We start from the raw sequence: 16,237 nt of genomic DNA on the forward strand, positions 1-16,237 counted from the left end.
AGCCTTGAGGGACCCCACTGGTCAGAGGGCACCATGATGAGTGACTGCCATCAATCACAACCCTCTGGGTCCGACCACGAAGCCAATTTCCCAGCCAGTGGATTGTGGTGGAGCCAAGGCCACAACTGGGCAGTTTGGCCAAGAGGTGATCATGGGATACCAGATCAAAAGCTTTTTTGAAGTCAAGATATATGACATCAATCTCTTCTCCCTCGTCCAGGTGATAGGTCACCTGGTCATAGAAGGAAATGAGATTGGTCAAACAAGACCTACCCGCAACAAACCCGTGCTGGCTATCCCTTAGAATGTTAGCCTGGGCCAGTCCCTCAAGGATGGCCTCCTTAATAAACTTTTCTAAGATCTTCCCCAGGATAGAAGTCAAGCTAATGGGCCTGTAGTTAGCCGGATCCACTCTCCTCCCTTTCTTGAAGATCGGCACCACGTTGGCCTTCTTCCAGTCTTCGGGCACTACACCAGAGCGCCAGGAGTTTTCAAAGATCCGTGCCAGGGGCTGGGCTATGACGCTCGCCAGCTCCTTGAGTACCCTGGGGTGCAGATTATCAGGGCCGGCTGACTTGAAGGTATCCAGCTTCTCAAGGTGTTCCTTCACGAGGTCAGCATTGATGGAGGGTAGGAGATCCCCATCACCCGGATCTCCCTGTCCCATAGCAGGCATGGGCGTCCCGTGTGACTGATGAAAGACTGACGCAAAGTACCTATTTAATAGGTTGGCTTTTTCCTGGGCGTCAGTTGTCAGTTGCCCCATCTGGTTTAGCAGGGGTCCAACGTTGCCCTTGCTTTTCCTCCGGCTCCCCACATATCTGAAAAAGGACTTTTTGTTGTCCTTGATGCCTGAAGCTAGTTGGAGTTCAGTTGCAGCCTTGGCTTTCCTGGTTTGGTCCCTGCAGGACCGGACCAGCGCGGTTCAACTAAAACCTCTTTATGAACACCCTTATTGAGGATTAAAATGGTTTTAATCCAATTAACTTAATTCATTTGCAAATAAAATTTAATTTGTCCACAAGGGGATTTACTATATTTACTCAAATCCAAGATGAGGTTTCTTCCCCCAATCAAAATGGGGGGAGCCTTGTCTTAGATTCGAGTACCAGTTCTAAATTTAAAATTGCAAATGCTATATTATTAACAGTGCTAACAAGGTATCTAAAAGTCAGTTTACAAAAATATATGCAACAACCTTAAAACATTGGGAGAAGGGAAATCATTTCTGCAGATAAAAATTCAATTCTATATTACTTCCCTTGTGTAACAAAATGAAATGGAACATTTCCAAAGGAGGGATTACTTGAAAGGAATTACAATAAAAGGAAACACTAATGACCTTTTAAGTTACAGAATGTAAATACATTTAAATCTTCATAACCTATGGTTAAGCTTGGTAAATGAGTTCTAAGTAAAAAAAAGAGATAAAACTTTAGACATGTTTGCCACTACAAGCAATAACCAGTCATTTATGCCACCAAACTCAATATGTCATGTCAGATTGACTTTTGCAAAATCCAGCAACAATTGAAATAAGAAGAATGCCACAAAATATATTGTGGCATTTTTCACATTTATCTATCAGTCTTTTATAAAGGATAGGATACTGAAAAACGATGGATGACAGTACAAAGAAATCAGAAGCCAGCATTACATACAGACACAGAGAAATTAAAAGCTGACATGACTGTGTACCTAGCTGCAATTTTTATTTTCAAGTTAGAATTGCTTCTGTCTTCAATGTAAAAAGAAACACCACTGAGAATTTAGAGACAGTCAGCAAATTTGTTTTTTCACACAATGTGTCATATGCAGAGAATATTAGCTCATTAAAACCTAAAGGTATGTATATAGTTTTACTTCAGAAGAAAAAGAAGCCAATGGTATTTTGGACAAACATATTGAAATTATGGAAATTTCCCATCAGAGAATGACAGGAAAATTAAACTATGGAGATCAGTTTTCTAAAACATGGATAGATATTTTATGCAGTTAAGTTTCTATCCAAATAGATCTCTATCCTGGAAAATACCGCATTTCACGTTGCAAATCTCAAATTCAGCACAGCACAGAATAACTTGTAAAGCAACAAAGGCTATCTGTCTCTATTGAAATATATCATATTTTATTGGGCCTCTGAATCCACAAACTGATCCATGTTGATACTTCCTAATGTCTGTGTGTAGCCATAGGAACAGAAAACGTAAGATGTCTCGGGCAGGAACTGTTTTGTATTGTTTAGTATCTAAACAGTATTTAGATGTGGTATGTATTATTATCTCATTAATATATCTTACACATACAAATTAAAAACCAGAATATTACCTAACCAAGACTGACCCAAGGATAGTGGAGAGGAGAGGGCACTAGGTTGGGAGGCAGCCTTAGGTTCATTTCCTGACTTACTCAACTGCTATGGGTAGTTTTAATGATTAATGTACTTTAAATGATTGTTGCAAAGAGCTATATAAAAGCAGAGAAATAATATTAAGTGTGGCTTCACTTTTTCTCTTGCACCCAAGCAGGGGCGGATCCAGGGTTTTGTAAAGAAGTGCATGGGAGCAGTGACCAGAGCTGAAGGGGTGCCTGCACTAGTGCTCCCAACTCCCCTGCTATGGGGAGCAGCAGCTGGGGAATTTTTTAAGCTCCTCAATTAGGTAACGATCTTCTCTCCTCCTCCATGCTCAGAAGCACCATCCCCTCCCCTACCATCCCTGCCCACTGCTGATGTTGTTTCTAGCTGCCCCAGGGGCAAGCAGGGGTGGGGTGCAAACTCCACAACTTCTCCTGACCACTCCATCCACACTGCAGGGAACTGAGCTCAGCAAGGCATAGTAGCAGTGGCAGGCAGGTTCAACTCTACTGGGCCAGACAACCTGCATCTGAGAGTCCTGGAAGAACTAGCTGAGCTTATAGCAGGGCTTCTGGTGAAACTGTTCGAGAAGTCGTGGAACTCGGGAGTGGTCCTAGACGACTGAAAGAGGGCCAATGTGGTGCCTATGTTCAAGAAAGGCAAGAGGGATGACCCTGAAAACTACACAAGAGTCAGTCTGACTTCGGTCCTGGGAAAAATCTTTGAAAAAGCTGTTAGGGAAGCCATCAATTACAAGCTCATAACTGGTGGGGTATTGAAAAGCAACCAGCATGGCTCTGTTGAGGGTAGATCATGCCTGACTAACCTGATGTCCTTTTCTGACTAGGTAACTAACCAGCTGGACAAGGGACACAAGGTTGATATCATTTACTTAGACTTCAGTAAAGCCTTTGATTCTGTTTCCCATGAGATTCTCTCAATTAAATTGGAGGGTACTGGCCTAGACTAGTCTACAGTGAAATGGATAGACAACTGACTTAGAGCCCTATCACAGAGAGTTGTAATTGATGGGACGGCCTCATCTTGGAGGGCTGTCTCCAGTGGTACCCCTCCGGGATCGGTCCTTGGATACATGCTCTTTAACATATTTATTAATGACTTGGATGAGGGGGTGGAAAGCTCAGTGATTATATTCACAGATAATTCCAAGCTGTGCACATCAGAGAATAGGGTACAGATCCAGGATGACCTTGACAGATTGGTTCCATGGGCTGAACAGAATCAGATGAGGTTTAACAGGGAAAAGTGATGGCTTTGTTGTGCGGTGTAGCAATTGTGGGGCTGATAGAGATAAGTTGGCAGATTTAACATTTTTTGTCCTGCCATGGTCTGGATCCATTTGGTGCATTTTGGGCCATAGGAAGTTTGTATTAAAGCACCCCCGCTGCCATTTTTCAGTGTGGGGATACCGATACAGATAATGCTCCAGACACTTTAATTAGAGTTGCTCGTAGAGCTGCTCTAATTATAGCACCGCCACCCATCCCCTCCCCGCCACACACACACACTCCTGGAAATGTGTATAAATGCCCAGTGATTCTTAACTGGGGTACTGCAAACCCCCCTCCACCATGCTATCTACGGTGCTTGGCCTCTGTGCAAGGATGTAAGTGTGCCATTTGATCCTCCCCTGCTCAACCCAGGGTCTTCCAGACAAAGGGCACCCATAGCTGACCCCTTCCACCTGTCTGTGTACCAGTGCTCTGAGCAGCATGCTCTGCCACAGGTGTGCGGGCCAATGAAGAGCTAGGCTTTTCAGCCTGTCTCCTCCCCCAGCTCCCTGTACACTCACCATGGGATCTGGACCCTGGCAAGCAAGTCCTGGAGGAGCAGCTGCAGTGGTGGGGGCTTTGCTTGTCAGGTACAGACTGGGGGCAGGGGGGGAGTGTCTGTCCCTGGCCTTCACCTTCTGTGTTCTGTTACTTCTCCCACCAGCCTTTCAACTCCCTCAACACCCCCATATGCCACTCATATGCAACACTTCATCCCTGTCATTTGGGTCTCAATGGGCTCTTTCTGTTTTGTCTCCAGGACTGGAGTTCAGGTGGGATTGGCCTGCAGTAACAGCAGTAACCTGGACCCATATGTAGGGAGCCCAGGTGCTATGCTGGGAACAAACATGTGCAGGGCCTGGCAGAGCCAGGGGAAGCAGCTGAAAGGATGTTTATTATAATTATATTGCACCTTATAATACTATTAGTTCATTACAGATGAATTAATATGATAATGCTTATATTGTAATAGTCAGACTGTATTAATATTCGCTTTTTAAATGGGGTTCTGCTAAATTCTGAAAACTTGCAGGGGGTGCTTTGAGCAAGATTGCTATATTTTACTACCTTAGTAAGACATATTTGCTAATGAGATTTTTTTATGTGGTTGTAATGAACTATGTCCGGTTTTCTCTGTCTTCACACTGACAAAACTATCTATCAAACCTGGCACAGCAACATTATTCCTGTAATAGGCAAAATTGCATCAATACAGATTGCAAAGTTCAAAATTTCATTTTCAAAATGAGTCAGATCCCATTTGTTTTTGCCAGTATATTATACAGAATGAAAAAATAAAACAAAATAAACCAAATCCACAGGGACGTTCAATGAGTCGTTAGCACTAGGTTTTTTAGATGCTTTTAAATGCTTGTCCAATATGCTTTTTGCTTAAATCAACCATTTAAATGTGGAAAGAAAAAAGAGAGTATATGTATATAATACATTTCTTTAAACATGTCAAAAGCAGTTATACTTTTAATGGGCTTCTTTTTATACTAAAATGCTGTTTTAAAGATTTGAGAGATGCAGGCATTATATTTTAAATTAAACTGCAAAGAAAAAAGCTTAACATTTTATATGAATACTGTATATTCAGTTGACAGATACTTACACAAAAAAGGGCATCAGTTGAATAAGAGTCTCTTTTTTGGGGCTGGCTGTGAATTCTGGCACAGTTTGAATAACTTTGTTCATAACATTTCTTAAATAATTCTGTAGCTGTTTGCGCCGCTCCTCTACAAACTTTGCATCCTGCATAAAGAAAAAAAGTTGAACAGTTAAAAAAAAAAAAAAAAGGCTTTTCTTCCCCCATCCCAAAATGCCAAGCGACAATCACCACTGACACACATTTTGACTGATGATCTGTGCTTAACACATCCGTCTGTACACAGGTTGTCAACGACAACTCTGTAGTCAAAACAGACAGAAGCAAGTACTGTTCAATGTCATGTAAGTTAGCAATAGATAAAACCCTGACTCACTAAGATTTGTCTGTGCCTCACTGACATGTCCTTGGGTATACTGAATGTATTTTTCACAGGCTTAGGAAGACCTCTTTTTTTTAAAGGACTGCTTCCTTAATGAGGCCCCCTTCAGGGCCAGCAGTTTTAAAATCATTTAGGGATGTGGCACTATTTCTTCCTTACAGAAATCTTAACTCCTCCCCTTCCCTTTATTCCTTCTCCTCTCTCCACATACTTCTCATAGATTGGGCACATGCACTCTCCAAGAGACCTATATTTTGCTAACTTGACTTAGTACAACATATTACTAAGGAGTTTTTTATTTAATATTTTATATACTATAAACTGTATCTCCAGTAGGACGTTCAACTCTGCAAAAGAACATTTTATTTAAGCTTCTATAGTGTTTTAGATCTCAGTTTTACACAATGCTGGAACCAGTGAATGAAGTAAGTATACCATTTCTCTTTCCACAGACAGACTGAAATCCTAACAATGGGTAGGGCTTCTAGGACTCTGAACTTCACAACCAGCATACTTTTGCTTCTGCAGGGAGTACAATTATAGTAAGCTATAATACAATCTGTCAGTGCACTAGAGTAAGACTGTAATGGCTTACAGAGAAATCACACTGATTGTTTTGTGCTACAGCCAACAAGCTATATCTCAGAAATTCAGGCATTCTGCTCACCTGGTTTAAATGTCAGGATATGCTCTTCATGCATAAAGCTTCACACCATTATTAGACAATTATAGCTCTCAAAAGAAGACTAGCATCCCTATTCTGGGTGAAATGTGTCTAATCAGCCCATGTTATTAATCTATTTGAGAAAAATGCCTTAGAAACGTAAAAGTTCCAGTTTCTTGCTAAATACATTTAAAATGTTCCCAAACTATTTCCTTTCATTAAAAAGTAACTATGCTGCATTGCCCAGGATTTCACTTTGAGGCTTGCTTCTCTCATCAAAGAGTCTTGTCTGATTAAGGAAGAGTGTTATGAAGCTTTTAGGCTTCATCCAGCATCACATAAAGAATTCTCAGGGCAGGGGTAAGTTGGAGGGTCTGGGTATACTGAAAATAAAAAGGAGGAATACTACAAGATATTCCTCAAGAACTAATCTAAATATTCATGTTGCCCAGAGCTGAGTGGAGGAAGTGGCATGGCAAAGCCTCCACCTACTTCTAATACCAGAGAACTAGGTATGTTAGGTCCTGATGGAAAGCATCAGGCAGCTACTTCTCTGCTTCTCTCCCAGACTATGGAAGGGGCTGAAGCAGCTGCCCGCCCTCCATGCCTTTCCCAGACTGGGGTGACCCTGGTCTCTGAAAGGCACGGGAGCCTTTCCCTGAGGCTCTAAGTCTCTAGGACAATTTAAGCTGGGGTAAACTGTACAAAAGTTCATTCTCCCAGGAGAAATTCTCTTGGGACACTGACTCCTCCCTGGTTGAAGTTGGTTTGTTTTCTCCTAGAACTGCCATTTTTTGTTTGGGAGAGAGTATGAACATTTTTACATTTTTGGTTTCTACCAGGATTATACCAATTCTCAGAGCAGAAACTGAATATCTAACTCACAGTATCAGGAACATCAGGGCTAAGTACAGATAGCCAAAAAGCCTGAGGCTGAATTGATTCAATCCTTGCAGGTTACTCTAAGCTGCATAGATTGAACAGATAAGCGAGTGAACAGATACTCACTTTTGATTCAGCCAGAAACCAAGAGGTGCTAGAGCACAACTCCCTGCTCAGCTGAAGCAGGTAGCTAGGGCCAAGGCTAGACTGCCCACTCTACAAGGAGAGGTTCGCAGGGGAGGTGCAAAGTATCCTGAGACGCTGGGAGACTGTGAGTTAACTTGAATCTGGAGGAGATCTGGGACAGAAGTTCATCAAACTGATTTAACCTAAATCAGCTAAGTTTCATAATACATCCATCCAGATTTAATCTTAAACCAGCTTTTGGCCATTTTGAAAGTGGTTTATGTGTACTGAACTTTTGTTGCATTACAGCTTTCAACCAGTTTCCGATCACTTATACCAGTTTATGTATAATTTTTGTCTCTGGCCCAAGGCTGCTTCATCCTTGTGTAACAGGGACCCAGAGGCTCCCATTGCTTGAAGGCAGAGGCAGTAGCAGGAATACCCTTTCATTGGAAGGGACTAGAGTGCATTTATTGACTGGGTGCAGGGGAATAGGCAGCCAGGGACTAACAGTGTCTATTGCTGGGCTACTAGCTCTGCAATAGGACAATAGGGCAGATCCCTTGGTAAGGCAGCAGGAGAACTGGTTGCAAACTGTCCTGGAACTTAGATGTTGGGCCCTAATAGGAAACCAGTGTGTGTGGGTATAGCTGAAGCCTAGCCTGGAAGGAAGTCAGGCAGAACCAGGGAGCCCAGGGCCTAAAAAGGCAAGATGTGAGTGGAACCCTGAAGCCAGGTCAAGCACAGTGAGCTGAGGCTAAGGGGCCAAAGAGAGAAAAGGGGCGGAGGCCAGATGGGCTGAAATCCCAACAATGACAGAGAGCCCTGAAGAGGGGAGACCTGACTGTGATTAACTATTAACAGCTGTGAGGCATGCACATGACTGTGGGGGTAGCAGGAGGTCATGAATAGCCCTTTGAGGCAACTGGTGCCTGGGGGCACAGACAGGCCAAGGGGGCCCATTTAGTACTCAAAGAGGGGGATTGGGACCAGCAGGGTCTGAAAGGCTCCTGCTGACTGTCTCCCTTATTACATATCAACTAATTACACTGACCTGTGGCAGGCAAAGAAAAGGGAGGGAGCCAGAGCACAGAAGGAGTCGTGCAGCCACTAGGGCATCACAGCCACCCTGGGGGCCCAATCCTTGCTATAGCTTGTCTACAACAGATGCATCTCAAGCAGGTCCAGGGAGGTGATCCTCCCCCTCTATGCAATATTGGTCAGGCCGCAGCTGGACTACTGCATCCAGTTCTGGGTGCTGCACTTCAAGAGGGATGTGGACAACATGGAGAGGGTCCAGAGGAGGCCACTTGCATGATCAGGGGTCAGCAGGGCAGGCCCTACGAGAAGAGGCTACAGGACCTGAACCTGTTCAGCCTCCACAAGAGAAGGCTGAGGGGGCATCTAGTGGCCTGTTACAAACTAGTCAGAGGGGACCAGCAGGCATTGGGGGAGTCCCTGTTCCCCCGAGCACTGCCAAGAGAGACTAGAAATAACAGTCACAAGCTGGCAGAGGGTAGATTCAGATCAGACATCAAGAGGCGCTACTTCACTGTCAGGGCGGCTGGGATCTGGAACCAACTTCCAAGAGAAGTGGTGCAAGCTCCTACCCTGGGGGTCTTTAAGACAAGGCTTGACAATCACCTAGCTGGGGTCGTTTGACCCCAGTACTCTTTCCTGCCATGGCAGGGGGTCAGACTTGATGATCTGCTCAGGTCCCTTCCAACCCTACTAACTATGAAACTATAAAACCTTTCATTAGGTTAACTTAAAAAATACATAAAGATAAATATCTTAAATTAATTTTGTACTACTCTTGCTTGGTGCAACCCGCTCTCTAATCAGTCTGACTACTCAGACCAAAAAGAGAAAGAAACAGCTTGCTCCATACTCTACTGAACTGCTAAAGGCTAAACAAGTGTGCTGAACAGAATTCTAGGAAAGCTGCTAAGAACTACTAGAAGTAGGAAGTCCAATATATACAGATACACAATATTTAGGATGTAGGGAGTATTTTTAATAAAGGAAATTTATTTATGTATTCCAATGTTTAACTAACACTTGATTTTGTTTTCCCTATTGAAACTTTAACATCACTGATGTAAGTTTTATATTTCCCATTTGCCTGGTTAGTACTGACCCATTTTCTAAACTGATTCAGTGAACAGTAAATCTTCAGAGATTTAATATAGCACCTACTGAGCTGTTAAACTGCCCCTGCAAGATGCTAAAGTACATCCAGCTCTAATGATATACAATATTAACTTTACTTTTAATTAAAATGTTGCTCCCTTCTTCTATCCAGATGCTGCAGAACAGGGATTCCCAAACTTTTCATAGAATGAACCACATTTTAGCAATGAGATTACCTCTTGGACTGCTTTCATTTCCAACTGTAATCAGGGAGAACCTCTTAATTCTATAACACCTCTGTGACGAGTACTGAAATTGCTTTATATAACAAAGTACTATTGGGAATTCACATTTAGCTATCTTTTATGCGATAACAGTTCTGCCCTTTTTGAATAAAGTTAATTGCATGATCTCTGCTCTTGTTCTTCATCTCACTGTCCACCTGCTTTACTGCTTCTTCCCTTCTGCTCCCCTGTATGGTTTTCCCTGCTGACCCCTTCTCTACAGTAACGTAACTAGGGTAGGGTGACCTGGGCAGCTGCCCTGAATGCTGATTTGGGGGTAGGAGGCAGAAAAAAACTGCCACTGCTGTACAATCAAGCCAGCAGCATGGCAGTAGCTGGAAGTCACTGCTGCCCCACATAGTGCAGCTTCCCCAAAGCACCACACTGAAGTTAAGCCTCTGTTTCTGGAAGTCCTTTCCTCTTACCTGTTCTTCTCTATCATCTCGCTGATCCACTCTGCTCTGCTCCCCGGATACTGTCTAGTTACCTACTCCTGTATTTCCCTCCTTCCGGGGGAGTTAGACATGACAGTCTTCTCCTGCTGTAAATGGCTCTCCTAGCTCTAAAGGCAGATTTCACAGCCTATTGGTAGCTTTTATTTCTGATTATAGTGGAAGACTTCTAGTTTCATGCCTGAAAAGGTAGGGGAGGGCAGTCTGTTCATTTTTTCAATTGCCGTAACTGAATCCACATTTCTTCAATGCAGCTGGGCCACCCAGCAGAAGAGATGTCAATCAATTAATTACATGGCCTCTACCTCTGTTTTCTGGAGACAAAATCTGTATTGACTCAGAAATTAAAATTCTTTACAACATCAAATGAAAAATGTGAAAAGTACTATCATATAGCCAATGGTTTTACAAAAGGTTGTGGCACACAAAACATCCTGTGTTTATGAAATTACTTACGGCATTGTTTATTAAAAATAAAATAACCTGTTTAATCACTTCAATATATGTAATATGCTGCAAGGATAATCTGAAAAACTTCAGATCTTTTAAAGCAATTTTAATTTTATTTGGGCATGTTGCCTCTAGTCATAATAAATTTTTAAAAATGATTTGCATCTCAATGTGTTTTCACACAGCCACTTTTCATTCTGACTTAACAAAATTTCATGAAAGCTTGTGCAATATATCTACTTTGGTTAGTCTGTAAGGTGCAAATCTACCCTGCCTTCAATAAAATTTCAATCAAAGTCTGTAAAGTTACGGTAACTTGCCCTTGATGGATCACACTTCTCATAAATGGCCCTTAAATGCCCTACATTTTTCTTTGTATGAAAGCAGTCATCCAGCTAAGAACAGCACTGTAACTGTGCAGACACCAGTTGGACATAGCCTATCTGAAACTCTCCCGTTTTAGCTCCTGTGGTCCCTAATCCCATGCATTAGGAACAACAAATCTGAAACAGCCCAGTTATAAAAATCTACAAAACTTCTCCAGGACTAGGGAGAGACATTACACATAAACCAGTTTAAGTGATCAGAAACTGGTTTAAACCTGTAACAGAACAGACATTTAGTGCACATAAACCAGTTTGAAAATGGCTGAAACCAGTTTGAGATAACCCTGGTGGGATGTAATATCAGATTTAACTGATTTGGCTCAAACTGGTTTATGCAATGTCTGTTCCAGACCCCTTCCTGGTTTATGTTAAACCAGAGTCCCCCAGCATCCCGGCATTCTCTTTGGGCTGGGGTGGGCTCTTTGATCGAGGGAGCTGGGCTTGACACTCTCCTCTGCTCCTTGGCTGGACGTCCAGCAGAGACTCACAGGCACGGCAGCATCTGCCTGGCTTCCCCTGCTTCCCACCCCCATCTCTGCTCACTGTTCAAGCATGGATCCATCCCTCCTCTCTCCCAAAGCACAGACCGCAGACAGCATGTGGTATGCTAGCCAATGCTGAGAGGTGTCTGCGTAAGGCAGACAGGACAATGGCAGACAGTACAGTGTCCACTTAGGGCTTTTTGGAGTGAATCAACAGGTAGCTGGTAATGTCCCTTCATTCCTTCCTTGGAAAAAGCTGTTTAAGAACTAATGCAAGAGGCTTTGCTCTCTGATGGGGTGATAAATGCTTTTAGAGCTGATAAATACTGTTATCAAGGGTGGGGGCGGAACCCCTCCCTAATCAAAGTGTCCTGCTGGGGCCTGGCCACAGCCCCTCTCAGCTCAGCACTACTGAAAGGAAGGGAGGGCTGGTCTAGTGCCCCCTGGCTTCTAGCCTGAGCCACTGCAGGCAGGTGCCTGCATTTTTGAGATGTCTCTGTGGTTATAAACCAGTTCAGCCTAGCTAGGTTAGACTAACCAGCAAAGATTGAATCAATTCAGGCTCAGGCTTTTTGAATATCTGTCCCTAGCCCTGAAGTCACTTAATGAAGTCTAATACCTTCTAATTTCATTGTTTTTCTACTACTGCTGTCTTATCATAATAATGAAAGCATGTATTCAAAGTTAATATAAAATAATCCAAATTAGTTCTCTCCTGAAGGGCAAACTGTCAAGACCATTCAATAGGATTTATTTCATAGCTTCTTATTTTATTTGGGGACTGAAAATGGATAGACAGTTTTAAATTAAGAAAAACATATAGTATTTTGAAGAAAAAACATTATAATATTGATAAAATACAACAAAAGTGACAAAAAACTAAAATGCAGTCTCATGTATTTCTTTTAGTAAATAAGAAAAGGCAAAGTAATAAAATAACAATAACACCCAAAATCTAAACAGGCCAGAAAAGTCATGAATACATCATCCAGATAATGACACTAATTGCTGCCTTTCCTTGAATGCTTGTATAAACCTTTGGCAAAATAACCTTGCCTTACTGTGAAATCTAAAGGCAATTTTTACTTTCAGGAAGGTTTTACTTTATTATGCAACTTTTAAATATAATTTTAAAGAGAGAATCCTGTATTTCTCCCAAATCCAGTTACTTTACTTAATAATACGTGAAATCTATGGACAAGCAACTTCCATCTGACTCCTGCCATAGAATCTTAGAAAAGTAAGGCTAGATGGGACCTCAGAAAGTCATCTAGCCCAGCCTCCTCTCAAAGTAGGAACATCCCTATCCAAGCACTCTATACAAATGCTTGTCTAACCTATTCCTAAAACTAAACAAAGATACTATGAACACTCTAACCTGCCACAGGTGAAGAAGGGAGAAGAGGAAACTGTCAATATCCTGCCACTGTAAGAATTGTTAAATACACTCAAGGGAAAGTGAATTTATCTGCTGAATAGAAAAAAGAAAGGTCAACAAGAGAGGTGTAAATGTAAGTGTCAATTTTGTGGACTTAAATAAGAATTAAGTGATGAATAAGCTTTATTCATAGGGTGAATTTCAACCTGAATGTCAGAGACATGGCACATTTGGTAATGCAATTCATCTATACTACGGCTTACATTTTGTCTGGTGGACTTCTGTCTGAGAACTTACTTTTATTGCAAACTTTATAGTCTGAGTTCGAAGCAGCAATAAATTAGTGCTTTTCTTTGTCCTTGAGAGACCAATACATAATTACTAATTGGTAAAAATGCGGAAAGAACTTCCTTTTATTGTCATTTTAAAAACTCTCGAAGGAGACATCAGTGTGTAATGAATAGTTACTCATTATAGGCCTATTTAATGGTCTTACAAACATTACCAAGTAGGGGTCTTTTTTAATATGCCTTTGTTAGAAAGTTAATTTAACTAGGAGAAAAAAACTGAGCAAAACAGCTTTATCTAGGAGATCAGTGTAATAAACATTAAAAGTATATGCACAAAAATGTTTTACTGGGGAAGGAAATACTAGAATTCTTATAAAGTATCTTTAATACACTGAAATTAAATCTGTAAATACATATCAATAACATAATAAAAATAAATATTTAAATAAAACTGCAGGGCCAGGAAACTAAATTTACACAAGCAGCAGCCTGGTGAGTAACTGTTAATGCAAGTAAGAGGATCACAATCTGACCTTGCAAAAGCTACTAAACTTCATGTTTATTTAGCATATCAAGTATCTGTGATATCTGTCATAAGCATATATATTTTCTACATGAAGAGTACCCAAATGAAGGATAGAAGCAGATCTAATGCTACTATTGGGTAACCCAACAGTATGGGAATTTGCTTTCCCATGCTTTCTAATTTTTGTTTTTAGTTTAACATAATTTTTAATTCTTTCCCTTCCAAATAATGAAAACAGTGGAAAGGTTTTTAAGTTTTTATTCTCATTATTTTTTATTGAACTAGAATTAAAAGATTGGTTGGGTGATTTTTCATGCTGATTGGATCAGTTTCTTAAAATTTTACCTTATGAGCTTTACCAAGATTTTAAAAAAAGAGCCCTGGCTCTCTCCCATGGTATCCTAACATTGACACCCCCCCCCCCAAAAAAAAAAAAATAACACACCCATTGTTTCTACTAATACTTAGTTGCCGATCTTTGGTAAAACCAATGTTTGCCATGTTTCAACAAATGTATACAGACTTATCCTATCACTTTCTGGTTTAAAAAGGTCTCTCTGGCAAAAGTAGTATGCATGAGAGTACTGAATATACAGAAACTGGGTTAAGCTGAGGACAGTCACACCTGAATGCATGGTACAAAGCTAGTCACCCCCTTAGTTATGGAGATATCCAAAATATTTAGGATTCCAGTATCATGCCTCGATATATCATGCCTTTTACATTTTGTTCAAAGAGTTCACACTGGTTATGCTCCACAATCATGGTCAGGTGGTAGTAGTTGGGGGGCACATGTGAAGTGAGTTAGAGGTCCTATCCATATAATGAGCATGTCTCGAAATCACAACCATAAAGTATCGTTTTTAACAGAGCCACTAGGAATTGAATTATTGTTAAGACAGTACTTTTAGGGGTAATCAAAGAGCAGTTCATAGACATACCAGAGCAGGGTAAAGACAAATCAGAAGGGTAAGGTAAAGAAACTGATGCCCTATTGCATCCGTTCTATGAATAATGCCTTACAAAGTTGTAAATCAAAAATAATGGGTGAAACCCTGGCCCTGATGAAGGCCATTGAAACAGGATATCACCCCATGTATTTTTTAATCATCATTTCAATCACTGATATTTTCAGTTACCCATAAATATAAATATTTATAAAATACCAAACCTGATGGTATTTTTCTTAACCTTTAATTTTACTGCAATAATATTTTCAAATAAGACATTTATAATTTCATTAAGGTTTGTTCTTATACAAAACCAAGTTAATTTTTTCTCATTTCATTTATACACAAAGAACAGCTATTTTAAAAGCTCATTTTCTTTCACAACCAGGAATACTTTGCTAGGTAATTATTACCACAAGAGCAGAATACTGAATATAGGTGCTTTCCATTCCATATGTCAAAACAAGGAAACTTGCTTATTGTAGGTAATAATTTCATAAAGGGATTCTTAAATTGAAACAGGTTGCAGGACAGGTTTGCAAAAGGCAGCTTTGCTGTTAAAAGTGTTTGTTATAGCCTGTTTTATTTTAATAAAATGCATCAAGTCCCAGAATTTGTGTTTAACCTGCAACTTTAGCAACTCCCTCAAGACAGTTCAGAACACTTTGCAAATAGGTTATGAATTTGATTGCTTTTACAAACGCTACAATGAAAGAGTTGTACTTGTTTTTGTACTGTCCTCACAAAAAATACTGTAAATCAAGGTCAAAATATTTCAGCTATCACCTAACAGCAGGTTGCCTGCTTTCAGAAATTATTTTATAACGCAATAGTTGCTTCTCAGTACCGGTGATGACAAGAGTCTCATCAGAGGAATGCAGATAAAGATATTAGAATGAGGATTTCTAATGTTATGTGAAATAACGGGTACAGAATAAGGTCAAGGCAGTAACTGTCCCAGAGGTTGCCAGTTGCTTCAGAATCTAAAATTAGAAATAGGTGACTAAAAAGATTAATGCCATAATCTTTTCAGGGGACCACATTACCTGCAACAGGTAGTAGTTCTTCAATGTTCTAATTACTCAACAATATTTTTTATATTTGCAAACTAAAGATAAGGGACAAAATACTCTTAGTTACACAGATAAATCCTAAATATCTTCACACACTTTAGGAAATTACTGTACTTCGGATTTACCAGTGTTACTGAGAGTATAACTGGGCACTACTCTCCATATTGATGACTTTAGTGAATGTTTCAAAATAGACTTGGCTAAAACTCCTTCAGTATTAAACCCAGAGTTTGGGGCACTTAAACAGGCTAAGTGGAAAAAACTTGTTGGAATAGTATGTAGTTGCCCTACAAATACCCTAATTGGGCAAGAGGGAGAGTCCCACAAGACATGCTAGACAGTTGTGAAATCATCCAAAGAAGAGAGCTTGCACGGAAAAGAATTCAGATCAAGAAATTAAGGGAAAAACAAGATCTATAAGTCTCTGGTATCTTGCCAGTTCAGTTTAGTTTCTTTTACAGAATTTCTGGTACTTCAGGGTTACTAACCAGGAGCTCTGGTAAACATTTTTCTCAACAAATT

The 16,237-nt window shown here is 40.7% G+C and overlaps 1 protein-coding gene across 2 annotated transcripts in view; it reads right to left on the reverse strand.

Moving 5' to 3' along the window:
• Positions 1 to 16,237, reverse strand: part of SNX29 (sorting nexin 29) — a 453,573-nt gene that overhangs the window by 65,163 nt on the left and 372,173 nt on the right. For both annotated transcript variants that reach the window (XM_090023172.1, XM_090023173.1), the window contains one exon: positions 5,264 to 5,403. In XM_090023172.1, coding sequence (XP_089879298.1) covers positions 5,264 to 5,403 — 140 coding nt within the window. The remainder of the gene's footprint in view (positions 1 to 5,263; positions 5,404 to 16,237) is intronic.

This window comes from Crocodylus siamensis, chromosome 12, assembly GCF_052110815.1.
Source record: "Crocodylus siamensis isolate JL-2025a chromosome 12, ASM5211081v1, whole genome shotgun sequence".
NCBI lineage: Eukaryota > Metazoa > Chordata > Crocodylia > Crocodylidae > Crocodylus > Crocodylus siamensis.